This window comes from Salvelinus alpinus, chromosome 32, assembly GCF_045679555.1.
Source record: "Salvelinus alpinus chromosome 32, SLU_Salpinus.1, whole genome shotgun sequence".
NCBI classification, from domain to species: Eukaryota; Metazoa; Chordata; class Actinopteri; order Salmoniformes; family Salmonidae; genus Salvelinus; species Salvelinus alpinus.
The window spans coordinates 11,743,398-11,769,962 of NC_092117.1; the positions used below are offsets into that span (position 1 = coordinate 11,743,398).

Here is a 26,565-nt window from a genome sequence, read left to right on the forward strand (position 1 = left end):
ATAGATGTCATTCAATTGGTAACATACATTTTGTCTTCTTCTAATGCCTCTTAAGGGGAAAGTAATCTAAAAGTAACAGAATGTAATCAGATTACATTACAGAGTTGGGGTAACCCAGAAGTTACATTACTGATTACAATTTGGGACATGTAACTAGTAACTAACGGATTACATTTAGGAAGTAACCTACCCAACCCTGGGCATACCATAATGATGTTTTATGTTTCCAATGTCTGATTACAAGGTCTGAGAAATAACAGAGAAAATGTTGTGGTCACTGAAATTTATTTGAACTCTACTTTAGCAACAACAGGTAAAGGACAACCATTTTTAATTTTTTTTATTTTCACTAACTAACACAGAATAACATTGAGCATAGTAAAGTCAGTAAAAAAAGAAAAAAAAGAACAACAATTCCAAGGTTATGTTCATGAGTATCTATATCCACATCTTCTTTTCTGGAGGGTGCTGTAAAGAGTGACAGATATTACATGGTGTAATTGTCAAAGAAAGCCATGTTCAGATATCTTTTGGTCCATGCTGCACTACCTTACCAAATTCTGTTTTCTTCTTAAACGTGAGTTCTTGTTCCTGTATTAAAATACCTTTCAATCATTTAAAGAGAAAATAACACATTTCTGAAGAGTCTGAAGGTGGATATACCAAAAACCATAGTAATCAATAAGCATGGTACAGTACATTACCTTTTAAGAAGTAAAGAAAGGTTTTGCTGAACGAAGAAGTAAAATTCTCAAGACAAAAGGCTTGCAGAACAAGCTTCTAAAGTTCTGAAGATTCATCACTTAATATGAAAGTCAAGTCTTTTAGTGGAAGTTTCACTCCATTCAAATTCGAGCTGCCTGCTAGGGTCATCAAGTTAACAGGGCTTAGTTTCCAAATCAGCAGTATTTGTGTGGGTTACTACTTGTTCCCGTCTAATCCCATCAACTACTTAAAAACACAGATTCCCAACGGCCTGCTGTCTAGTGGAGTCTGTTACTCAAGATTAAAATCAAAGAGGTCTAAGCCCAGCACTTCTGTTGGGAGATCCAGGGTCTCTGTTGAGATACCCAGAGAATCTGATGGGTTATCTAGTTGTACGGGGGCATCCTCAGGAGTCTCTTCCTTGGGATGCGGGTCAGACCCACTCTCAGTCTCCATTGACTCCTGAGTGTTGGTTTCAATGGTGTTACTGTTGTCAAGAGCTGTGAACTCGGGTTGGGTTTGCTCTGTTTGTGGGGCCGTAGCCTCCAAGGCGTCGCTGTTATTTGAGTCATCCAGGGCAGCTTTGGACTCTACGACTGCTTTAGTGGCCTGCGGGTCAAACCCACTCTCACTGTCCATTGACTCCTGAGTGTCGGTTTCAACGGTGTTACGGTTGTCAAGAGCTGGGAGCTCAGGTTGGGTTTGCTCTGTTTGTGGGGCCGTAGCTTCCGAGGCTACGCTGTTATTTGAGTCATTCGGTGTAGCTTTGGACTCTGCCACTGCTTTAGTGGCCTGCGGGTCAAACCCACTCTCCATCTTTATTGATTCCTGAGTGTCGGTTTCAACTGTGTTACTGTTGTCAAGAGCTGGGAACTCCGGTTGGGTTTGCTCTGTTTGTGGGGCCGTAGCCTCCAAGGCTTCACCGTTCTTTGAGTAATTCAGTGCCGCTTTGGACTCTACGACTGCTTTAGTGGCCTGTGGGTCAAACCCACTCTCAGTCTCTGACTCCTGAGTTTCAGTTTCAATGGTGTTACCGTTGTCAAGAGCTGGGAGCTCGGGTTGGGTTTGCTTCATTTGTGAGGCCGTAGTCGCCAAGGCTTCGCTGTTCTTTGAGCCATTTGTTTCACCTTTGGACTCTACAACTGCTTTAGTGGCTGTGCTGGTGATGGATGTGGTACTGGCTGTGGTAATGCTGCTATAGAATATGTCAAATAAATCTTGGGCTTTTGCGGCAGCTAGATTAGACTTCGGTTTTTCTGATTTGTTCATCACCTCACTTGGGGGTCTCTGCATGAAAGGAGGGGGTGTGACCATCACAGGGACATTCTGCTCACTCTCAGGGACTCCTGGTGCAGATACATCAAACATCATGGTCATCATGGTCAGGGGAGGCAGGGGAGTCTTGAACTCGGGCATCACTGCTGAAGGAGTGGATGTGGAGGCTTGACTAAAAGACTCTGCTGTGGAAGCTTTCTTTTCGTCTGGTGTAGATGTGGGACCTGGCTTCCCAGTGCCATCTGCTGACTTCTTCAAATCCACTTCTTCACCACAGAAAGCCTTGGAAATTATGTCTGCTGCCAGTACTGGGTCATTTTTAGGCTGGTTCTGTACGACAGGCAGAGGGGTCACGCCACTGTCACCGGGTGGTCTGATAGAGAGAAAGGTGTTGAGAGGGGCCGGTTTAGCATACACCCAGGGCCCAAGTCCAGAGGGCTTTCTCAGGACCGTGGAAGGAGCAGGGAGGTTTGGGCGTATTTTCCCAGAGTTGAAGGGTACCCATGCGCTAGTTGGGGAGATGACCGTCTTCCCTGACAGTTTGATAGCAATGCTCTTGGCTGCGGCCAAAGACTTTGAAAATGCATCTGGGTCGTCATCCTCTTCAATCTCCTCCTCATCTTCCTTCAGGAACTCAACAGCCACTCTCTCAGCCTCCTTCGCAAGCTCATTCTCTAGTTTTTTTTTCCAGCTGAACTTACCGAAGGCAGATGGAGCCTTTGGCTCCACTTTGGCAGTTTCCTCACTTTTCTTGCGCAGCTTTGCTCTCAATGCTGGATTAGGACCACAGAACACTTTGGGAGGGTCACTGGCTTTCTCAGGCTCAGACTGCTTTCTAGATCCTGACTTCTCCTCCCTTTGACACCCACCCTTCTCTTTCCTTGATTGTCTTTCCTCCTTTTCATTCTTAGGTTTCCCTTCCTCCCTCTCTGATCTATACCTCTCCTCCTCTTTCTTGCTACATTTGGGATTGGGCTCTTTCCACTTCCCATATCTGGACTGGTCTTCCTCTTCCTCATGCTCATTATCCCTCCAACTAAACTTGGGTCTCTCCTCTACCCTGCTAAACCTAGGCTTGTCTTCATCCTCTCTACGGTTTGTGAGCCGCTCTTCCTCTTCCCTGCGATTTTTGAACCACTCCTCCTCTTCCCTGCGATTTTTGAACCGCTCCTCCTCATTGCCATGCTTGTATCTCTCGTCCTCCTCCTTCTTACTGTACTTGGGCCTCTCTCCTCCCTCCTTACCATGTTTGTACCGCTCCTCCTCTTCTCTCTTGCGGTACAAATACCTCTCTTCTTCCTCAATTTTGCTGTACTTGACTCTCTCCACCTCATCCTCCCTTTTGTGTTTGGACTTCTCCTCCTCTTTTTCCTTGTCCTTTTTGCTGCGTTTAGGTTTCCCTTCCTCCTTCTCTTTGCTCTTTTTGGACTCTTCCTCTTCGTGTTTACGTTTAAGCTCAGAGTGCTTTTTGTCACTAACTTCCAACGTGAGTCCAGCCTGACGATCCAGGTTCCTTCTCTGTTCGTAGAGCGGATACTCGTACATTCGTTTCTGGCAGAAGGACCAAAGAAATATTCAAGTCATTAGAGTGAAATGTAAACAAACTGTCCCAAAATTTGACTTCAAGGGAACAGTCCACCCAAATTACAAAAACATGTTTGTTTCCTTACCTTGTAAGTGGTTTATGGACAAAAGAGAGTGCAATATACAATTTGAGTTTGTTTACCTAGCCATTGACACCAAACACTAACATTAACATTTTCTAACCAAAAACTATTGTGAGCCAATGTACCCAATATTAGCATGTTTTAAATGTCATGTCCAAATTCTCTTATAACTTCAAACCAAGTCATTGAATAACACAATCTGGAGACTTTGGGATGACTTGAAGCTTTCATATGTTCTCATGTTCTGAGCAAGGAACTTAAATGTTAGCTTTTTTACATGGCACATATTGCACTTTTACTTTCTTCTCCGACATTGTGTTTCTGCATTATTTAAACCAAATTGAAAATGTTAATTTGAGACTAAATTTCTTTTATGCATTATATTTTAAAAAAAGTGTTAATTCAGTATTGTTGTAATTGTCATTATTACAAATACATATATAAAACTTTTTTTTAAATGAAATTGGCCGATTAATCGGTATCAGCTTTTTTTGGTCCTCCAATAAATCGGTATCGGCTTTAAAATCATAAAATCAGTCGACATCTACTGTTCAAGACGTAACTTGAGGACATTGCATGACAAAAGCATTTCCCAAACAAAGCCTTAGGTCACGTTTGATCAGGATCCTGGAGCGTTTGGTACCCTGATCTGCGCTATAAAGCATGTTTGAAACGCAAATGAACCTTGGTCCTGAAATGGCTTGGCTGAAATGAATCCTGTACCTGAGTAGCAGGTCCAAGATTCAGGACCAGAGTACCAGGTAATGTGACGCAGCAGCACAAGTTGCGAGGAACTTTTTACCCGTTGTAAACAAGCTAGCTTGCTAACATCATGTTAAATGTGAGTCTTGCAAATCGCACCCTGAAACAGTTACTTTCAAGGATTCTACAAAACATTTTGTAGAATTCTCCCAAACGCTCCAGGAGTCCAAACCAGAGTGCTGAATTTCAGATGGAATGTACCTCATGGTGAAATAATGCCCTACTCCCAACTAGAAATGGCCTACCTTGTATTTCTCATTGTGAGTTTGACTTGTAGCATGATCTTCAGCGCAAATTGCATCCCCGCAAAACTCCTCGCACAGCTGGCAATAATATCCCCTCACTGGCACCAAAAACTCAGATCCTATGAGAAAAAAAGAGACGTTTTTAAAAACACCTAATGGCCACAGGGAACAATCACAGATTTTTACCTTTACTATGCTCTCCATGGAAGAAAACCTATTGTAAAAGTAGATTATTACATTTAGGTCTGTTCCGTAAGCATACATATACATATACACATAACATCAACATTTGTATATCATAAGTACTCAACCCCCATGGAATTTTTCAAAATAAATGACATTACAAAGTGGGAATGAAACAGATTTAATTGCGATTATTTTTGTAATTGATCTAGACAAAATACTCAATGTCAAAGTGGAAAGAAAATTCTACAAATATTTACAAATGAATAAAAATAACAAAAATACTACATCTAAGTTCCCTCAGTCAAGAATTTAATTTCAAGCACAGATTTAACTACAAATACCAGGGAGCTTTTCGAAACCCTCATAAAGGGCAGTGATTGGTAGATGGGTAATAATAACAAATCAGACATTGAATATCTCTTTAATAATTATACTGTGGATGATGTACTAAACCACCCAGACACAACAAAGACAGTCATCATCCTGAATTGGGCTGCAGGACAGGAAGGAAACTGCTCAGGGATGTCACCAAGAAACCACTGGTGATTTTAAAACAGCTACAGAGAGTTCAATGGCTGTGATGGGAGAAAACGGAGGACGGATCAACAATATTGTAGTCACTCCACAATAATGACCTAAATGACAGAGTGAAAAGAACAATATAAATATACAGAATAAAAGTATTCCAAAACATGCATCATGTATGCAACAAGGCACTATATAGTTAGTGCAAGAAAACATAGCAAAGGAATACACTTTTTGGCCTAAATGCAAAACGTTATGTTTTGGCTAAATCCAACACGTCACTGAGTAACTGCCTGGTTATTTTCAAGCATGGTGGTGGCTGCATCATGGTATGCTTGACATCAGCAAAGACTGGGGAGTTTTTCCAGATAAAAATAAATGGGATGATGCTAAGCACAGGCAAAATCCTAGAGGAAAACCTGCTTCAGGCTGCTTTACACCAGACACTGGGGGAGGAATCACCTTTCAACAGGACAATAACCTACAACAAAAGGCCAAATCTACACTGGAGTCACTTACTAAGAGGACAGTGAATGTTCCTGAGAGGCCAAGTTAGTTGACTTAAATATTCTTTAAAATGTATGGCAAGACTTAAATTGCGGTACAGCCATGATCCCCAACACCTTGACAGAGCTTGAAGAATTTTGAAAATAATAAAATGGGCAAATAATGCACAATCCAGGTTTGCAAAGCTTTTAATAAAGACGTACCCAAGAAGAATCACAGCTGTAATCCCTGCTAAAGGTGTTTCTAACATGTATTGACTCAAGGCGAATACTTATCTAATCAAGGAATATTAGTTTAACTTTTCATAAATTTAAAATATATAATTATTTGGACAGACAAATGTTATTTTTTGAAGATCGTTCACAAAATGTTTACAAATCCATTTTAATTCCATTGTGTAGTACAAAATGTAAAGAAATCCAAGGAGGTGAATACTTATGATACCCACTGTAGACATTGGTACTTGACTAAAGGTTGCCCAAAATATGATCCCCTTTACATTGCATATAGAAATCAATGCTTATTTCTTATGCATATTTTGAATTCAGTGTCTGCAAACTGTGGCAGTAAAAGATTGCTAACAACATTTAACAGTACATAATAAATATTTAGAAAAAGGGAAAATATAAAAGATTGAAGTTTGTACCTTTAGCAGGTTTAGTCATTTTCTTTCCTGAAGAGTGAATCTTATTCTTCACATTGTTGGAGGAACTTGAAGCCCACGGTCGATTGTAAGGATCCTGAGTCTGCAAAGTGGCAAAAAAAAAGCATAACCAATCTGCTGTAAAAATACAAGGGACTGAACAGTTCAAATGAAAAGGTAAAAGGAAATCAGACCAGTGATGAGGGACAAAAAACGGGAACAGGAGACAGCACTCATGATAGTAAACAAAAGCTCTTCAATTCACTGAGTATGATCGAATATCCAAGAAGGGTACAGCTGCAGCCGATCAGTCCCTCAGCTCTGTTCTCAAGAGATCCTTGCCGAGAACAGCCAATAGGCTTTCAGCATCATATTCTGGCATTATTATAAAATGACTTAAATGTAAATGTAAATATTCAGGAGTCTGCTGCATTCCTTTTCAAGGTAGCTAACTAACTAGCTAGCTAGCTGACTTCATAGGTAACAAGGCCTGTAAAGAGATGAGTCCATCTGAGTGTTTATCAGAAAGCAATTTAAATATAAAGTTAAAATGTAAACTCAACTAGCTATCTATCATACCATCACCAAACCAGTCACACAATGCTAGCTAATACTGTATTATAAAGCAGTAGTTCTGGCCATGCAATCTTATTGTTTATCTTGCAGTTACCAGCATGGCTGAAGCGCAAGTACAGCATGGCTTCCTAACCACTTGCAAAATATATTAATAAGACTACATTCAGCAACACTGTAGCTAGCTCACAGCGTTTGTTTACTGAGTGGCTTAGCAAAGATAGTTTGGTTGTTCTCTGTAGTCTGTATGATATGTGACTGGTTCCACAGCAGAACTCCTGAGCACGGAACTGCTGAAGCTGGAGTCTTATTGGGACATTCTACAAATAGTACACAAACCTTTCGGTGCGATTTGCTGTGCAAGTGCGTGAAAAAATCGAACATGGAACCACAGGTGACATTGCAGCTTTTGCACCAGTGGTTCCCAGCGTCATAGTATTCAAACTGGTCTGCTGGAGTCTCAGGAGGCTGGGTACTGGCGGGGGCTTTCTTCTTCGTTTTTTCAGGAGAGGCTCTTGAGGACGACGATGCTGCCTAATGAAGAACAGAAGTTACACAAGTCAGCAAAAGATCTAAATAAGCCTAGAGGAAGCAGACAAAAAAAAATACATTGAGTGTTAAAAATTAAAACAGATGTTCGATAAAGAGAATTTTACGATGATCCCCAAACATTGAAGTTTTCAAAATCTCTTACCTTGGCAACATAGGCGATCTGTGTTCCAGCCTTGAGGGAGTTACTCGTGAGTTATCAGAGAATCCTGTTTAAGGCTAATATAGGACTCATATCGTCGTATCCTTGTACGCTAATCTCCACCAATTAATGGTCAACAATCACATTAAGTACTAATTTGTGAGCAGAGCAAAGCAGTCGAGAGAAATGGACTCAATGAGTGCTGTTCACAGACCATGAGTGTAGAGTGGAAAAACATCAAGTATGATATTTAAAGAGATTTACTCATCTCAACCAAACAGCTAAAATTCAGAGTCGAGTTTCCAATAGCAGAGGTCATAAAGATTGTGGCACCCACACACTTACAACAAATGCCTTGTTTACCAAGTTTGCCGTATTGTACGTTGCTCTCCGTTACTCTTCTTTGTATCGTCATAAGCCCAGTATACATGATCCAAGTTAAACGCCAAGACGCAGGCAATTTGAAAAATCGGAAAAAGTATATTGTGCTGATTTATTGGGGCACTGAACCATGTTACGCGCCGTAGTTTAAAAACTCCATGGAGTTAGTGGTAAAACCATGACGTCATATTTGAATTCCTACAAGTGTATGCACCCTCGCCATTAAAATCCATTTGACTTTTAAGATACCACTCCGCTCTACTGTGAAGATGAAAATGTTACATTTTGGTGTATTCTTGTCTTCAAACGATACACGGTTTCCATATTTAATAACTTAAATTATTGAAATTGAATACCTTATTACGTTTTTTGAACGAGAAATTAGAGATGAGTGACCACCCTTATTAACACTCTTTTTTAAAACACAAATTTGAAAGAATTAGAGCCAATGAAAATGATTAAAACAGGCCACATAATTAGGATCCCTCTCTGTATGCATATTATTCATCCCAACTAATCTCTGATCTTCTAGCTACATGTTGATTGTGAAAAATGCTTTCGAATAAATGACAGTTAAATTACAAACTAGGGAAAAAGATGGCCGCCTTTCAATTTATGAATGTAAATACCCTAAATCCAAGCTTCTAACGCAAACATCTTACTGAGTTTGGCATCTCCAGAAACAATTTCAGAGAAAAAGTTTGATATGGTTGTGGTCTTTCATAAACAACAAATACAGTGAGCTCCAAAAAATATTGTAAAATATAGGAAGAGCTTAAGCTTAAATCACAACTGTTGGCCATATGAAAGTGAACAGGTTCCACCTAGGTTGCAGGTATAAAACACATTCATTTGTAAACATGCATGTATTTGCAGACCAGTTATGAGATCAGTTGGGTCAGACATTGGCATACAAAGAGGGAACTTTTAAATCGAGGAGTGATCCAACTCTGCCTCTTGAGCAACACCAACATATGACAGAGCACACGGTTTGTCCAGGTTAGACTGAGTAGTTGCACCAACATCGATTAACCCCATATCTGATGTATAAGCAGAAGGCTAAATGCCAGGTATTCAAAGTAAATAGTGCTTACTGGTATTTAATAGATCAGACAAGGGCAAGTAGACATTTAAATCCAAACCGGCCCTTTTGAATAGTTATTCAACAAGTCATTTAGACTGATATTCTATAATAAAGCGAAGGCTGCATGTCAATTTCAGCAAAATAATTATGTTTCTGCAGCAATGAAGGTTTTAAGGTTCTACCAGTACTTCAGCTCTCTGGCTTGTGCCTGGAGCAGCTAACGGAATTCTACCTTAGCAGAGGCATGGGCCACAGGTGATTTCTCTCGGATGTGAGCACGCTCCTTTTTCTTCTCTTTCTCTGGAGGTGGTGGGTGTGTTGACTGCTCAAGGTCCGCAGAACCCCTACCCTCTCGCCGGGGCTTGTCATTTGGTTGTAGACCGAGAATGAGAGCCACCTTGTCAAGCTCGGATCTTTTCTTCTCTGCTACCTCGTGCTCTTTGCGGAGCTCAGCAATCTGAGTCATGACCTCTTCCTGCAGCCGACTGATCTCAGACAGTAACGGGTCCTTGTGGCCATCCTTTTCACGCCGCTTTTTGCGCAGAAGCTCCCCTACCAAGACAATGTATTTTTTATCCAACTGTACAAAAACCTAATGAACATTTATGAATTAAAATACAAAGAAATATAGGAAAGGAATGAGATGATTGAAGTACCTTGCTGTTTCCGCAATCTCTCTAGTTCCTTCATGAGATAATCTTTCTTTTTCATGCGGATCTCTCTGTCTCGTCTCAGTTTTTCCCGTTCTTCAAGAACCTACAGAATGGAGAATCATTAGAGAACGAGTGTATGGAAAGAAAACAAAACCAGCCAAAACAGTGTCAAATGGCATTTGAATTGGATAGCTGAATACTCCACCTTTTGTTTTTGGCTTTCATTATTTCGCTCCTCTAAAACCCTCCTGTCCTTGCCATTATCTAGAGGGGCCATATTGGATGATGCTATACAGGAAGAATGTACAAAATTAGACAGGAGTTATGTGCTGCAGTTTCATTGATTACAAAATACATACTGTACCAGTCAAAGGTTTGGACATACCTACTCATTCCAGGGATTTTCTTAATTTTTACTATTTTCTACAATGTAGAATAATAGTGAAGACATCAAAACAATGAAATAACACATATGGAATCATGTAGTAACCAAGAAAGTGTTAAACAATTCCAAATATATATTTTTTTTGCACACTCTTGGCAATCTCTCGACCAGCTTCCTGAGGTAGTCACCTGGAATCCAGTTCAATTAACAGGTGTGCCTTGTTAAAAGTTAATTTGTGAAATTTCTTTCCTTCTTAATGCGTTTGAGCCAATCAGTTGTATTGTGACAAGGTAGGGGTGTTATACAGAAGATAGCTCTATTTGGTAAAAAACCCAAGTCCATATGGCAAGAACAGCTCAAATAAGCAAAGAGAAACAACAGTCCATCATTACTTCAAGACACGAAGGTCAGTCAAACCGGAAAATTCCAAGAACTTTGAAAGCAGTCGCAAAAATCATCAAGAGCTATGACGAAACTGGCTCTCATGACCGCCAGAGGAAAGGAAGACCCAGAGTTACCTCTGCTGCAGTGGATAAGTTCATTAGAGTAACCAGCCTCAGAAATTGCAGCCCAAATAAATGCTTCAGATTTCAAGTAACAGACACATCAACATCAACTGTTCAGAGGAGACTGCGTGAATCAGGCCTTCATGGTCAAATTGCTGCAAAGAAACCACTACTAAAAAGACAACAATAGTAAGAAGAGACTTGCTTGGGCCAAGAAACACAAGCAATGGACATTAGACCGGTGGAAATCTATCCTTTGGTCTGATGAGTCCAAATTTGAGATTTTTGGTTCCAACCGCCGTGTCTTTGTGAGATGCAGAGTAGGTCAACGGATGATCACGCTCCGCAAGTGTGGTTCCCACCGTGAAGCATAGAGGAGGTGGTGTGATGGTGTGGGGATGCTTGCTGGTGACACTGTCTGTGATTTATTTAGAATTCAAGGCACACAACCAGCATGGCTACCATAGCATTCTGCAGCAATACGCCATCCCATCTGGGTTAGTGGGAGTATCATTTGTTTTTCAACTGGACAATGACCCAACACACCTCCAGGCTGTGTAAGGACTATTTGACCAAGGAGAGTGATGGAGTGCTGCATCATATGACCTGGCCTCCACAATCACCCGACCTCAACCCAATTGAGATGGTTTGGGATGCGTTGGACCGCAGAGTGAAGGAAAAGCAGCCAACAAGTGCTCAGCATATGTCGGAACTCCTTCAAGACTGTTGGATAAGCATTCCTCATGAAAGTGGTTGAGAGAAACCATTACACACTCTTGGCAATCATCAAGTGGCGCAGCGGTCAAAGGCACTGCATCTCAGTGCTAGATGCTTCACTACAGACACCCTGGTTCGAATCCAGGCTGTATCACAACCGGCCATGATTGGGAGTCCCATAGGGTGGCGCACAATTGGCCCAGCGTCGTCCAGGTTTGGCCAGTGAAGGCTGTCATTGTAAATAACAATGACAGCAATGTTCTGAACTGACTTGCCTAGTTAAATAAAGGTTAAAGTCAAAGGGTGGCTACTCCTTCAAGACTGTTGGAAAAGCATTCCAGGTGAAGCTGGTTGAGAGAATGCCAAGAGCGCAAAGCTGTCATCAAGGCAAAGGGTGGCTACTTTGAAGAATCTAAAAATCTAAAATATATTTTAATTTGTTTAACACTTTCTTGGTTACTACATGATTCCATATGTGTTAATTCATAGTTTTGATGTCTTCACTATTATTCTACAATGTAGAATAATAGTAAAAATTAAGAGAAACCCTGGAATGAGTAGGCATGTCCAAACCTTTGACTGGTACAGTATATATTGATGGGGAATGAACAAGTCATTAAAACATCCACTTATTCAATGCCATTAGTTTCTTCTCACCCTTTCTATCACCCCCCTGGTGCAACTCTGGCTGGATAACTTTAAGGTATGGTCTGTCAAAAGGCGGAGCGTTCGGAAAATCTTCAATAGGAGATTGAGGTGGCATGCCCATAGATGGAGGTGGGTACATGGGCCACTGTTGGGGCATGTAAGGCCAGTTCCCATACTGCCCATAGCCAGGAGGTGGATAGTTGGGTGGTACCAGACCATGCGCCTGGGCGTAGGCAGGCATGGAGAGAGATGGGTGGGTGGGTGGCACTGGAGTAGTTTCAGGGGCTTGTGAAGCCTTCTGCCCCCAGCTACTGTCCTCAGTCCTCACCTCTCTGCCGCCTCGAGTCTTCCCATGGGTGCTGTGCCTGTCAGATGGGGGTGACTTCTTCCGGTTCCTGCTGTTATCACGGCTGCTACTACGGCTCGGGCTGTGGTTGTCGCTACGACTGCTAGAGCTGCTCCCACTGCAGCTCCTACGCCTGCCCCTGCTCCTGTCTGAGCTTCCTGAAGAGTCACGGCAATCCCGCCTCTTGCCAGGTCGACGTGAGGGGGTTTTCGGAGGGGGCCTCTTTCCATGCAGACGCTCCTGAGTCCTGGCAGCCATCTTGCTGATCTCTGTCACCCCCAGGTCCAGCCCGATGGTTTTGAGGAGGTCCTGGATCTTCTCGTACTCCTCCACGTCTTGCTTCTCCTTCCCTTCCAGTGGCCCTGTTCCTGGTGGGTAGTCATTAGGCTCTTCAACCTTGATATTATGGTCAGGGATGGCAGAGCACCTGCTTTGATGCCGATACCTCATGTCCATCTGTTGCTGACGAGAGCTTCTCGGATCTACAATACCAGGATGGCTCTCTAGGTGCGGTGAGGTGCCATAGCGTGCCGGCTCACTCATAATATCACCATAGAGCTCTGACAGACTGTGCTGACGGGGAGCTTCTGCTGAAGCCCTGCCCCGCTCTACATCATCTTCATCTCCATAAAGGAACTTCTCCTCATCGTCAATGTCTGGTACCCTCTTCCTTTTCTCCTCCTGCGGTGCGGGTGCACCTCCCAACAGGTCAAGGATCCCTGCAATCCCACTGTGTTCCAGCCTACCCTGGGACATGTGTGGGTCATCCCTCAGCTCCCCCAGCATTGTGGCCAACATGATAGGGTCCATGCCTTTCATAGCCGAGAGAAGACGCTCTGCCTCAGCCTCACCAGCAGGGTCAACTCTTGGAGAATCACTGTTCTGCAAAACAAAAACAAAAGAATAATCTATGATGACCAAATTTATCATGAATAATAATTCATATGCTATATGCAACATAATTAATTTAACATAGTAATAAAATGACATGTCCACTACCTGCACATATGACGGGGAGTCAGTCTCAGAGTCCATGCGCCTCTTCAGGATGGACTTTGTAGGAATATTCAGCATGTCTTCCATCTCTTTGCGGCGACGGGCCAACTCCAGCTCCTTGAACCCACTCGTCTTCTTTAAGTTATTATCACCTCCCCTGCTGCTCCTGCTACTGCTGGTGCTGCTAGTACTGACACTGCGGCTCCTGCGTTGACCAGCAGTCTTTGCTCTGCTCATATTGCGGGCCCGTCCATAGCTCTGGCCATGACTCCCACTCCTGCTTCGGGACCTGCTTGGCGGACGGCTCTTGCTCCTTCCACGACTCTTGCTCCGTCCCCCCATTTCAGGGCTTTTGCTTCGGGCCCGGCTTTTGCTTCGTCCCCCCATTTCAGGACTGCGGCTTCGGGCCCGGCTTTTGCTTCGTCCCTTCATTTCAGGGCTGCGACTTCTGACACGGCTTTTGCTACGTCCCCCCATTTCAGGACTGCGGCTTCGAGCGCGGCTTTTGCTCCGTCCCCCCATTGCAGGGCTGCGACTTCGAGGACGGCTCTTACTCCGTCCCCCGATTCCCGGGCTGCGGCTACGAGGACGGCTCTTGCTCCGTCCCCCGATTCCCGGGCTGCGGCTACGAGGACGGCTCTTGCTCCGTCCCCCGATTCCCGGGCTGCGGCTACGAGGACGGCTCTTGCTCCGTCCCCCGATTCCCGGGCTGCGGCTACGAGGACGGCTCTTGCTCCGTCCCCCGAAACCCGGGCTGCGGCTACGAGGACGGCTCTTGCTCCGTCCCCCAAAGCCCGGGCTGCGGCTACGAGGACGGCTCTTGCTCCGTCCCCCAAAGCCCGGGCTGCGGCTACGAGGACGGCTCTTGCTCCGTCCCCCGAAGCCCGGGCTGCGGCTACGAGGACGGCTTCTCCCGCTGCAGGGACTCTGCCTCCTGGGGCCACGGTCATCAGGGCCGTCATAACTGGACCTCTTTGGCAGGTAAGGAGGGTAGTCTCTTGAGGGTAGCCCTACCCCAGGTGGTCCAGTCAACTCATTGCCCACAGTGATTACTAGACTGTGGTCAGTGGGGATGCCACCACGGGGAGATGGAGATCTCTAATGACAGAAATAGATATGTAATCAGTTTTATAACACTGGGATTTTGAAATGATAAGACAGCATTTTGTGCAATTGATGCATTGCTCCAGTAAAAAAGGCAATATGAGCCAGTGCAAGGGACGGGACTAACTTCCAGTTCCAATGTAAAGAAATAAATAAAATTGCACATGTAGGTAATGTTAGCTAGCTAACAATTTAACCAGTATCAGGGTAGGAGGAGACAATGAATGTCAAGTCTTCTCTCTAGCCCAGGTAGATACCATTCATTTCCCCCTTAGACAGCTCTGCAAACATTGTCAAAATACATTCGTTGCTCACCAAATATGGAGTTTGTGAGCAACCGATACGTACTTCCCAAAAAATAGTTAAACATTTACAAGCAACCAAAAAAAATGTCTGGAAATAATCTATATATTGTTTTTTATCACGTGCCAAATCCACCTCTTCGGCACCAATAAAATCACTCATTACTGCTACGCACAGGTTGGTACAGTATCCCGAAAAGTAATTTATTTCATTACCTACAACCAGGGCCTGCCGGGAAACGTGTGGCGAGGCAGCATTTGCCACAGCACTTTTCAATCAGTTGGCTGCGCCACACCACTTTGGCTTTATACTGAACAAAAATATAAACGCAACATATAAAGTGTTGGTCCCATGTTTCATGAGCTGAAATAAAAGATCCTAGAAATGTTCCATATGCACAAAAAGCTAATTTCTCAAATGTTGCGCACAAATTTGCTTATCCCTGTTAGCAAGCATTTCTCCTTTGCTATGATATTCCATACACCTAACAGGTATGGCATAGCAAGAAGCTGATTAAACGGCACAATCATTACACATTGTGCTGGGAACATTAAAAGGACAATAAAATGTGCAGTTGTGACAACACAATGCCACAGATGTCTCAAGTTGAGGGGCCGTGCAATTGGCATGCTGGCTACAGGAATGTCCACCAGAGCTGTTGCCAGATAATTTTATGTTAATTTCTCTACCATAAGCCGCCTCTAACGTCACTTTAGAGTAGTGATGCACCGATATGACATTTTTGGCCGATACCGATATCTGACATTTCCCTTGCCAAAGAAAACGACACCGATATTTACAATTTTAGCGGCCTTTTAAGCATTCTAGTACAGTTAAATAGTTAATACAGTCCCTGGTTCAAATCTGGGCTGTATCACATCTGGCCGTGATTGGGAGTCCCATAGTGCGGCTCACAATTGGCCCGGCGTCATCTGGACTGTCATTGTAAATAAGAATTTGTTCTTAAAACTTCTCTAGGGTAGGGGGCAGCATTCGGAATTTTGGATGAAATGCATGCCCAAATTAAACTGCCTGCTTCTCAGGCCCAGAAGATATGATATGCATATAACTGGTAGATTTGGATAGAAAACACTCAAAAGTTTCCAAAACTGTTAAAAGTGTCTGAGTATAACAGAACTGATTTGGCAGGCGAAAACCTGAGAAAAATCCATTCAGGAAGCTGTTTTCTTTTGGTTTTGTAGTTTTCTATTCAATGCCATTACAGTATCCATTGACTTAGGACTCAAATTGCAGTTTCTATGCCTTCCACTAGATGTCAACAATCTTTAGAAATTGTTTCAGGCTTGTATTCTGAAAAATGAGGAAGTAAGAGCAGTCTGAATGAGTGGACCCTAAAGTGTCACAGAGCTTTTTCATGCGCGAGACCGAGAGAGTGCCTTTCTTGTTTACCTTTTAAATTGACGACGTTATTGTCCGGTTGAAATATTATCGATTATTTAGGCTAAAAACAACCTGAGGATTGAATATAAACATCGTTTGACATGTTTCTATGAACTTTAGATACAATATGGATTTTTTTGTCTTCCTGTTTTGACTGCGTTTGAGCCTGTGGATTACTGAAGAAAATGCGAACAAAACAGAGGTTTTTGGATATAAAGAGACTTTATCGAACAAAAGGAACATTTATTGAGTAAATGAATGTCTGCTGAGTGCAACCATATGAAGATCATCAAAGGTAAGGGATTAATTTTATCTCTATTTCTGACTTGTGTAACTGTTCTACTTGGCTGGTTACTGTTTGTAATGATTTGCCTAGTGGGCTATGTTCTCAAATAATCGTAAGGTATGCTTTCGCCGTAAAGCATTTTAAAAATCTGACACCGTGGTTGGATTCACAAGAAGTTAATCTTTAAACCTATGTAAAATATGTTTTGTTTTCTGAATTTTTATAATGAGTATTTCTGTATTTGGCGCCCAGCAGTTTCACTGGCTGTTGAAGAGGTGGGACGCTAACGTCTCACGTACCCAAGAGAGGTTAACTGGCTTGCCTAGTTGAAGGTTACACACACACCAAAAAGTTGGTGTTGGCATTTATTTATGTTCCCATTACCAATAAAACATAATCAAAACCTATTTATTTCACTTACTTGCTGTGCTGTTTCGTTGTTCATTTGTTCAATCGTTTCATTTTCAACCAGGATTTCTATGGAACGCCGTTTGGGTCTTTGCATGTCAAAAAAACACGTCAAATATCACTACATCTGTTTCAATAGCTATAGTTAGCTAGCTAGTTAACTACAGTTGAAGTCGGAAGTTTACATACACCTTAGCCAAATATATTTAAACTCAGTTTTTCACAACTCCTGAAATTATCTCCTAGTAAAAATTCAGTGTAAGGTCAGTTAGGATCACCTCTATTTTTTTTATTTTTTTTTAAATGTGAAATGTCAGAATAATAGAGAGAAAGATTTATTTCAGCTTTTATTTCTTTCATCACATTCCCAGTGGGTCAGAAGTTTACATACACTCAATTAGTATTTGGTAGCATTGCCTTTAAATTGTTTAACTTGGGTCAAACGTTTCGGGTAGCCTCCCACAAGCTTCCCACAATAAGTTGGGTGAATTTTAGCCCATTCCTCCTGACAGAGCTGGTGGAACTGAGTCAGGTTTGTAGGCCTCCTTGCTCACACACACTTTTTCAGTTCTGCCCACAAATTTTCTATAGGATTGAGATCAGGGCTTTGTGATGGCCACTCCAATACCTTGACTTTGTTGTCCTTAAGCCATTTTGCCACAACTTTGGAAGTATGCTTGGGGTCATTGTCCATTTGGAAGACCAATTTGTGACCAAGCTTTAACTTCCTGACTGATGTCTTGAGATGTTGCTTCAATATATCCACATAATTTTCCTCCCTCATGATGCCATCTATTTTGTGAAGTGCACCAGTCACTTCTGCAGCAAAGCACCCCCACAACATGATGCTGCCACCCCCGTGCTTCACGGTTGGGATGGTGTTCTTCAGCTTGCAAACATCCCCCTTTTTCCTAAAAACATAACAATGGTAATTATGGCCAAACAGTTCTATTTTTGTTTCATCAGACCAGAGGACATTCCTCCAAAAAGTACAATCTTTGTCCCCATGTGCAGTTGCAAACTGTAGTCTGGCTGTTTTTGAGCAGTGGCTTCTTCCTTGCTGAGCGGCCTTTCAGGTTATGTCGATATAGGACACGTTTTACTGTGGATATAGATACTTTTGTACCCGTTTCCTCCATCTTCACAAGGTCCTTTGCTGTTGTTCTGGGATTGATTTGCACTTTTCGCACCAAAGTACGTTCATCTCTAGGAGACAGAACGCGTCTCCTTCCTGAGCGGTATGACGGCTGCGTGGTCCCATGGTGTTTATACTTGCGTACTATTGTTTATACAGATGAATGTGGTACCTTCAGGCGTTTGGAAATTGCTCCCAAGGATGAACCAGACTTGTTGAGGTCTACAATTTATTTTCTGAGGTCTTGGCTGATTTCTTTTGATTTTCCCATGATGTCAAGCAAAGAGGCACTGCGTTTGAAGGTAGGCCTAGAAATACATCCACAGGTACACCTCGAATTGACTCAAATGATGTCAATTAGCCTATCAAAAGCTTCTAACGCCATGACATCATTTTTGGGAATTTTCCAAGCTGTTTAAAGGCACAGTCAACTTAGTGTATGTAAACTTCTGACCCACTGAAATTGTGACAGTGAATTATAAGTCTGTAAACAATTTTTCACGCCCTGACCATAGTTTGCTTTGTATGTTTATATGTTTTGTTTGGTCAGGGCGTGATCTGAGTGGGCATTCGATGTTGTATGTCTAGTTTGTCTGTTTCTGTGTTTGATATGGTTCTCAATCAGAGGCAGGTGTTAGTCGTTGTCTCTGATTGGGAACCATATTTAGGTAGCCTGTTTTGTCATTGTGGGTTGTGGGTGATTGTCTATGTGTTAGTTGCCTGTGTCTGCACTGTTATATATACCGTCACGTTCGTTTTGTTGTTTTGTATTAGTTTGGTTAGTGTTTCTTCTTAAATAAATAGAAGAATGTATTCACTTCACGCTGCGCCTTGGTCCTCCTCTCTTCAACATTACGACGAACGTGACACAATTGTTGGAAAAATTACTTGTGTCATGCACAAAGTAGATGTCCTAACCAACTTGCCAAAACTATAGTTTAACTAGAAATTTGTGGAGTGGTTGAAAAACGAGTTTTAATGACTCCAACCTAACTGTATGTAAACTTCCGACTTCAACTGTATATAGCTAGGTGTCATCATCTAAAATAACCCTAATTTATGAGACAGTTCTTATTTGATTAATGGTGGTCGGACACATCTATGTGTAGCTAGCCACAATAAGGATTTGCCACAATAGTGGACTTTGCGGTTAGCCTACAAAATAAAAGTATGGCATAATACTATTTTTATTAATTTGCATTACTGTCTATAACATACTTTTATTTTGAAGGCAAACTGCAAATTCCACTATTGTGCCTTTTACTTATTGTGGCTAGCTTCACGACACATAACCCGGTGTGGTCGAGCCTCACTAGCCAGATGAAGCTACCTGGCTGCTTATAACATTAGCTTTGGGCAACAGGGTTAAGTTGCTGACTAGCTATTTATTTTCATGAACTGAAGCTCAATTTCAATAGGCGAACAAGTGGCAACCTAGCTAATACTTACTCACAAGGATTCCTAAATCATTGCTAAGAATAATGAAAATGACTGCAGGTTCTACTGGTCATTATTTTCAGGCTGCTTGTATTGGTGCTACCTAGGTATCAAGCTAAAGCTAGCTACGCCAGAATTTGCAGTCGAACAAATTATGCTTTATTACCAACGCGGTATTGTAAACACATCGTTCGTGGCCGGTTTTTGCTTTTTTGCACAGCTTTGACAGTGCTACTGTATCTTTTTTGACACTCAAAGACCCAAACGGCATTCCATAGTATGCATGTCGTGAAGCTAATAGCAGTGACTCTATTACTGTAACTCCGGTAGGGCAACATCTGAAAAATAGCGCACTTGGTAGTGTGGACCGGTGCTCGACCAGTCGGCGAAAGCCAACACCCACGACAGAGAACGGTTGATTGTCAAGGGCAATGAATTCCATTATCTTGGCTTTAATAGATTTCACCTTTGAGTTGTCTCGCTGAAATGTTGTTACGCTTTCAAATGACTGCTCGACTTGTTGACTGTTGATCCACACAGCCGACATTGTGAGCTAGTTTAGGAATGCTGTGTTGCGTGTATAGTGCAAAATTTAACGTGGCGTCATTAAGTCATGTACCTACGTTATATAGGTATGCACGTCAGCTTTGACATCGGTTTTGCACATCGGGGCATTAAACTAGACATGCACAATATATCTGTGAACATATCAGAATTGGACGATATTAGCTAAAAATGCTAATATCGGTATCGGATGATTCTGATATGTTCACAGATATATCGTGCATCCTTATTTTAAAGAATTTGTCAGTATGTCCAAATCGGCCTCACAAGCGCAGACCATGTGTAACCACACCAGCAAGACCTCCACATCCAGCTTCTTAATCTGGGGGATCGTCAGAGACCAGCCACCCAGACAGTTGATGAAACTGAGGAGTATTTCTGTCTGTAATGAAGTCCTTTGAAATGCTTAAAGAGTTGCAGTCTGTCTTGGAATGGGTGGCAAGTAATAAACTGGTCCAGAACATCTCTAAAACTAAAAGCTTTGTATTTGGTACAAATCATTCTCTAAGTTCTAGACCTCAGCTGAATCTGGTAATGAATGGTGTGGCTGAACAACTTGAGTAGACTAAATTACTTGACTTTACCATAGATTGTCATTGTCAAAACATGTAGATTCAATGGATGTAAAGATGGGGAGAGTTCTGTACGTAATAAACAGATGCTCTGCTTTTTGGACACCACACTCCAAAAAGCAAGTCCTGCAGGCTCTAGTTTTGTCTTATTGTGATTATTCAGTCGTGTGGTCATGTGTTGCAACGAAAGGCCTAGTTAAGCTGCAGCTGGCCAAGAACAGAGCGGCACGTCTTGCTCTTCATTGTAATTAAGAGAGCTGATATAAATACTATGCGTGCCAGTCTCTCTTGGCTAAGAGTTGAGGAGAGCCTAACTGCGCAACTTCTTTTTATAAGAAACATTAATGTGTTGAAAATTCCAAATTGTTTGCATAGGTCTACTTACACACAGCTCTGACACACACGTACCCCATTTTGGGGAATTTTCAGAGGTGGAAACTTTCCGTGGGAATTAACAGGAATATGCAAATTAATATTAATACCATTTAAAAGTATATGCTTTTTGCATTGGATATATTAACCATATCATATGGAGACAGAAACATAAACCTGTTACCTTATCATTTACAATTATGTCTACTTATGATTAATTCCTTTTAATTGAAAACAAATATTTAGTTACGAATTGAATTTTAATTAAATAAGTTGACTCTTCAGATGGAATGATTTCACTGAACAACAAAAGGGAATATTGAATGATCCATCTCCCAAAAATGTTTTCAATATACATCTGTAAAATGATAGTCTAGAAACTAAAGCTTTGGTTGTCTTCCTCTCAGGCTTCCATGTCTTCTCCCTGGACCTCCTCTTTAACACCAGGCTCTGAGGACTCATCTTCACTGTCACTCTCAAACCCTGTTGAGGATGGCTCGTTGTCAGGCTTAAAAAGCCTCAAATTTGCTAGGATAGCCACCAATTTTTCCACCCTTGTATTGGTCAGCCTGTTGCGTGCTTTGGTGTGTGTGTTCCCAAACAAGGACCAGTTGAGCTCTGACACAGCTGATGTTGGTGGGATTTGGAGGATGATGAGGCAACAGGGGAAAGAGCCTCAGATCCACAAAGTCCACTTCCAACAGGTGGCAGATGAGATATGTTGGCACGACTGCCAAATTGCATCTCCATCCCAAAGCCCTTGCTTGGAAGTGTACTTCGCCAGACTGCCAAGAACCGTGTCCTCATCTAGGCCAAGGTGGCGAGACACAGTAGTGATGACACCATAGGCCTTGTTGATCTCTGCACCTGACAGGATGCTCTTGCCAGCATACCTGGGGTCCAACATGTACGCTGCGGCATGTATGGGCTTCAGGCAGAAGTCTTCACGCTTTTTGATGTATTTCAGAACTGAAGTTTCCTCTGCTTGGAGCAACAGTGAAGTGGGCAGGGCAGTATGGATTTCTTCTCTTACATCTGCAAGCAGAGACTGAACATCAGACAGGATGGCATTGTCTCCCTAAATCCGTGCAATGGCTACTGCTATAGGTTTCAGGAGTTTCAGGCTGCTTACCACTCTCTCCCAAAATACATCATCCAGGAGGATCCTCTTGATGGGGCTGTCCATATCGGCAGACTGTGATATGGCCATTTCTTGGAGATACTCCTTCCCCTCCAGGAGACTGTCAAACATGATGACAACACCACCCCAACGGGTGTTGCTGGGCAGCTTCAATGTGGTGCTCTTCTTCTTCTCACTTTGCATGGTGAGGTAGATTGCTGCTATATGACCCTGCTATATGACCCTTCACATAGCCAAGGAAATGGTTAGGTATCTTATCCATTGCAATACAGTCTGCTTTCTCTATGATTTGCTTGACATTCACTTGAACTCTGCATCCAGCAAATGAGTAGATAAAGCATGTCTGGTTGAACGGGTGTATGCTGGGCAAAGAACGTTCAGAAATCTCTTCCAATAAACATTGCCTGTGAGCATGAGGTGAACCAGTTGCATACACAGCTCGAGCAAGACATTAATCAGCATTTCTCTGACTACGTTCCTCCATTGAGTCAAACAAACTTCTGATTCCAGGAGGACAATGAGCTGTTGCTATCAATAAGGTGTCTGATTCATTATTTTCACCTCGAATAGAAGTAGAGGGACTTTTGTCAGAGGTTGCTTGTTGTGAGGGCTGAGGGAACTTTATACACTTGGTCAGATCATTCTGCAGCTTTGTTGCATTCTTCAAATATGATTTGGCACAGTATTTGCAAATGTCCACAGCTTTTCCTTCTACATTAGCTGCAGTGAAATGTCTCCACACATCAGATAGTGCCCGTGGCATTTTCCTGTAAAGATTAGAAACAAATGAGTAAAAGCAACCCAAATACAATTCCATGTACAGATAAATAGTTCAGCAGTTAGATTAAACAACTCCTTTGTAAGATAAATGTTTTAAAATGAAACACGTATGGAAACAGGGGAATTAACACTCAGTTAGCAGGCTCAAGCAAGCTAAAAACCCACATGGTAGCAAAAACTAACTAGCAGAAATTGTTAACAAGTTAGAAATTATTTAAACACACTTTGTTGTAGGCTACTATTTACTAGTTAACAAAAAATAATGGCATAAAATATATTTCACCCCACCCAGAATTGTAATCAAAACTTACCAGAAAGCATGTAGTCCCTTGGCTCAGACAGTGTAGTAGTGTGGGCTCAATAGCATCTCATTAGTGTGCAAGATTTTGAGAATCAGCTGTACATGTGATGGAAGAGTGCACTGTATATGTGATGGATTGATGCACTGTGCATGTAGAGTTGCAATTCTATTGAATTGGGGATAGTTAAACCAAAATATGCCACAAAACCTAGAATTGCCTTGTGTGTATACCACAAAAAAGGTTTACTGTTATAAGCTAACTTTTTTGATGAATTTAAGCAAAATTCCCCAAATTCCAGGGCTTAACTTCCCACGGAAAATTTCCAGAAATATACCGGAAAGTTTCCAACCCTTTGCAACCCTAGGTATGGCATACCCTCACTCAATTTGACCCATGGTTTTAACCAAACACCAAGCCAAGCCCTTCTCAGACACGGATGTATTTACGGAGTGCATGGTAACAGTATTGGCAGTTTGGTTATACTGGTAAATCTATGGATAGCATAACTGCATCTGCCAAACAGGTAGGCCTACCTCTTATTTCATAGGAAGAAATAGGCTACAACAAAGCTCTCATGTTGTTAGTGAAGTCAAATTAAAATAAAAAACAATTGTTGAAATGAATTACTTTTAGCACCATTTGCTGTCCACCTCTGATTATGCTGCAGCCGCTCCAAAGCTGACATCCACCCGCATGCCTTTTTGGTTGACTTTCTCCTGCACTCTCCCTCCTCATTAATACGTTAAGACACTTGTTATTATTATCTCATGACATTCTAATACATTTAGTCTCCAGTCTATTGGATACAGAAAAACCACATAGCCTACTACTCTTTCTACCGTAGGCTACATAACTGATGTTTAAATGAACGTGATGCAGTGTTTGTGGAGTGCCCCAGCGCTGCGTCTCTCCAACAGCACCCTGGAGAGGCGCACTGGGCACAGACAATGCCACCCTCGTCAAACTGACGCTCTAGGCAGCTACCTGATCCTGCATAATGGGCAGGCCGGCCATGGGGCCTAAATCAGAGAATTATATTTAGAATACCTATTAATTCAATAGCATCTGTGGGCCTAGTCATACACGACATGAGTTTTAAAATGCATTACCATTTATTGTGGCATAAACCCAACCAGTCATGATGTTTTCATTTGATTGTCAAACAATCACTTCAAGAGGGCATGTTCATCCACTCGCAACATATTTCCAACCTCCAAACAGTGGTGATTGGAAAGAGACATCTGTTACACAAAACACCAAAAATGTAATGACATTTGGTGATGGTCATTAGGCCAGAATGAATGCCTCCACTGCTGTCTGTGCGCGTCTCGTGTCCGTCATTCATCTCTGCCTTGGCAAAAATGTTGTGTTCTTGTCGAACCACATTGCATTTTGGAGCGTAGGCTGTCCACCAGTTTCCATTTGCAAATTTTTCCTGCCTCTGACACTTACGGTAATTATAAATAATGGAGTAATAGCCTACAGTTTTCTTGACATTTGTTTTTATGTATTTTATTTAACCAGGTAAGTTGACTGAGAACACCTTCTCATTTACAGCAACGACCTGGGGAATAGTTACAGGGGAGAGAAGGGGGGGATGAATGAGCAATTGTTTTCATTATTGGGATAGGCTAAGGTTTTACAGGTATGGCGTACCCCCACTATTGATTTTGCCTGGACACTGTACCAGACCTCCTTACTTCCACCCCTGTATTTAAATAGATTAAGTAGACAATGTTTTTAGAGTAAATCTTTCTGAAGAGATTTGGTCAAAAACAATACTTTTTTGGGGTGCTTGTAAATTTAAAATTTTGACATTTTTTGGAAGTACATACCAGGCATGATGGCAGTAAAAGATGAAAGTTGCTCAGAGAAACTCCATATTTGGGGAGTAACAAACGTACTTTGACTTGCAGAACTGTCTAATGGAAAAACTGGGATAGAGGAGACTTGTCATACTCATTGTCTCCTCCCCTGCACAGGAGTATATTCCTTATGTCGATTCAGTTGCAAAACGTTTCGTCTGTTGCTTGATTTATTTCAAACAGAAACCGTTTACTCCAAACGGGAAAATGTTTTGAGACAAATGAGTTTCTATTGGACAAATTAAGGTCGACTCCACAGTTACCTTCCGATTGGTTCTTAAACGGTTTCCGTTGCGAGACGTAATGAATACACACCAGATAACGTTACTGATTCAGCAAACAATAAACAGTGATCAAATGGTTATGCTAACTAGCCTAGTAACGCAAAAAATGTATAGCTGCGTTTACCAATGTAATTAACTAGTGGTAAGCTGGTCAGGTAGCAGTAACGTGCAAATAATGATTGCACTTACTTCTCTTTGGGGAGGGCCGCTGCCCCAGTATTCACCACCTGGTCCTCTGCGACTCCCTGAACCAGCTGAAGTATACCTCCTGCGCGGTGGAGAACGTCTGTATGGGTCTGGAGGTGGCCCGTCATGGTAACCCTCAAACGGCGGTCTGGGCCTTCCTCGTTCTTCTCTAAACGGAGGCCGAGGATACGGCCTACCAGGCGTAAGACCACGGGGCGGTGGGCCACGGCCCTCGTACGGCGGCGGATACCCTCCTCGAGGTGGAGGCCGTCCACGATACATATTTAACTGTTAAATTGGACTTTTCCTATCAATTACAGCCACTTACTACCGAATAGATTTAATACACATTGCCGTTTTATATTACTTACTGTATGTCTGCAGCTAGTGATAACATTCTAACTACCATGTAGCTATTTCAGTTTGTTTGACGAACACAGGGCTCACTGTGTTACGATTTCCGGCCTGATTGAACCGAAAAACCTTGTTTTCTTCTTTCATATTTTAGCGATCCGCCAACAAACGTGAACGGTGCATGCCGCCACCTACTGGGATGGAGTGTGTGGTCGATCACGGTTATTTTAAACAAAATACAACAAAAACCTAAATCGTCCGAGTCCTACCCAATCCCATACTACTAAAAAAATAAAAGAGCCATGCTAATTCCGACCATAGTCCGTAAAATAACAGACCGTCCTCCCCATTCCCGAAATATATATATACATACACACACAGTTGAAGTCGGAAGTTTACATATGCCTTAGCCAAATACATTTAAACTCCGTTTTTCACAATTCCTGACATGTAAATCCGAGTAAAAATTCCTTGTTTTAGGTCAGTTAGGATCACCACTTTATTTTAAGAATGTGAAATGTCAGCATAATAGTAGATAGAATGATTTATTTCAGCTTTTATTTCTTTCATCACATT

At 42.2% G+C, this 26,565-nt stretch overlaps 1 protein-coding gene across 3 annotated transcripts; it reads right to left on the reverse strand.

The window, feature by feature from the left end:
* Positions 1-268: 268 nt before the first annotated feature.
* LOC139562612 (zinc finger protein 318-like) lies at positions 269-26,116 on the reverse strand. Of its 3 annotated transcripts, XR_011672417.1 has the most exons (12): positions 25,639-26,116; positions 13,499-14,593; positions 12,163-13,381; positions 10,103-10,185; positions 9,901-10,000; positions 9,477-9,796; positions 7,428-7,622; positions 6,519-6,618; positions 4,655-4,773; positions 705-3,531; positions 555-591; positions 269-468 (listed from the first exon to the last, which is right to left on the reverse strand). XR_011672417.1 is itself a non-coding variant. In XM_071380429.1 (10 exons), exons 1-10 carry the CDS (start codon positions 25,915-25,917, stop codon positions 997-999), a joined length of 6,045 nt encoding a protein of 2,014 aa, XP_071236530.1. In that variant the 5' UTR covers positions 25,918-26,116; the 3' UTR covers positions 269-996. The 3 variants fall into 3 exon arrangements, 1 of the variants encoding a protein (XP_071236530.1); XR_011672416.1 differs by having other exon boundaries at positions 555-3,531; XM_071380429.1 differs by having other exon boundaries at positions 269-3,531.
* Between the last annotated feature and the right edge of the window lie 449 nt (positions 26,117-26,565).

Excerpts from the sequence above, each read along its gene's own strand:
- LOC139562612 (XM_071380429.1), bottom strand. The coding sequence starts at position 25,917 with ATGTATCGTGGACGGCCTCCACCTCGAGGAGGGTATCCGCCGCCGTAC. Across the intron at positions 10,186-12,162 it reads CCAGGGGGGTGATAGAAAGG|CATCATCCAATATGGCCCCT; the intron begins GTGAGAAGAAAC and ends CTTCCTGTATAG. Across the intron at positions 3,532-4,654 it reads CTCACAATGAGAAATACAAG|AAACGAATGTACGAGTATCC; the intron begins GTAGGCCATTTC and ends TCCTTCTGCCAG.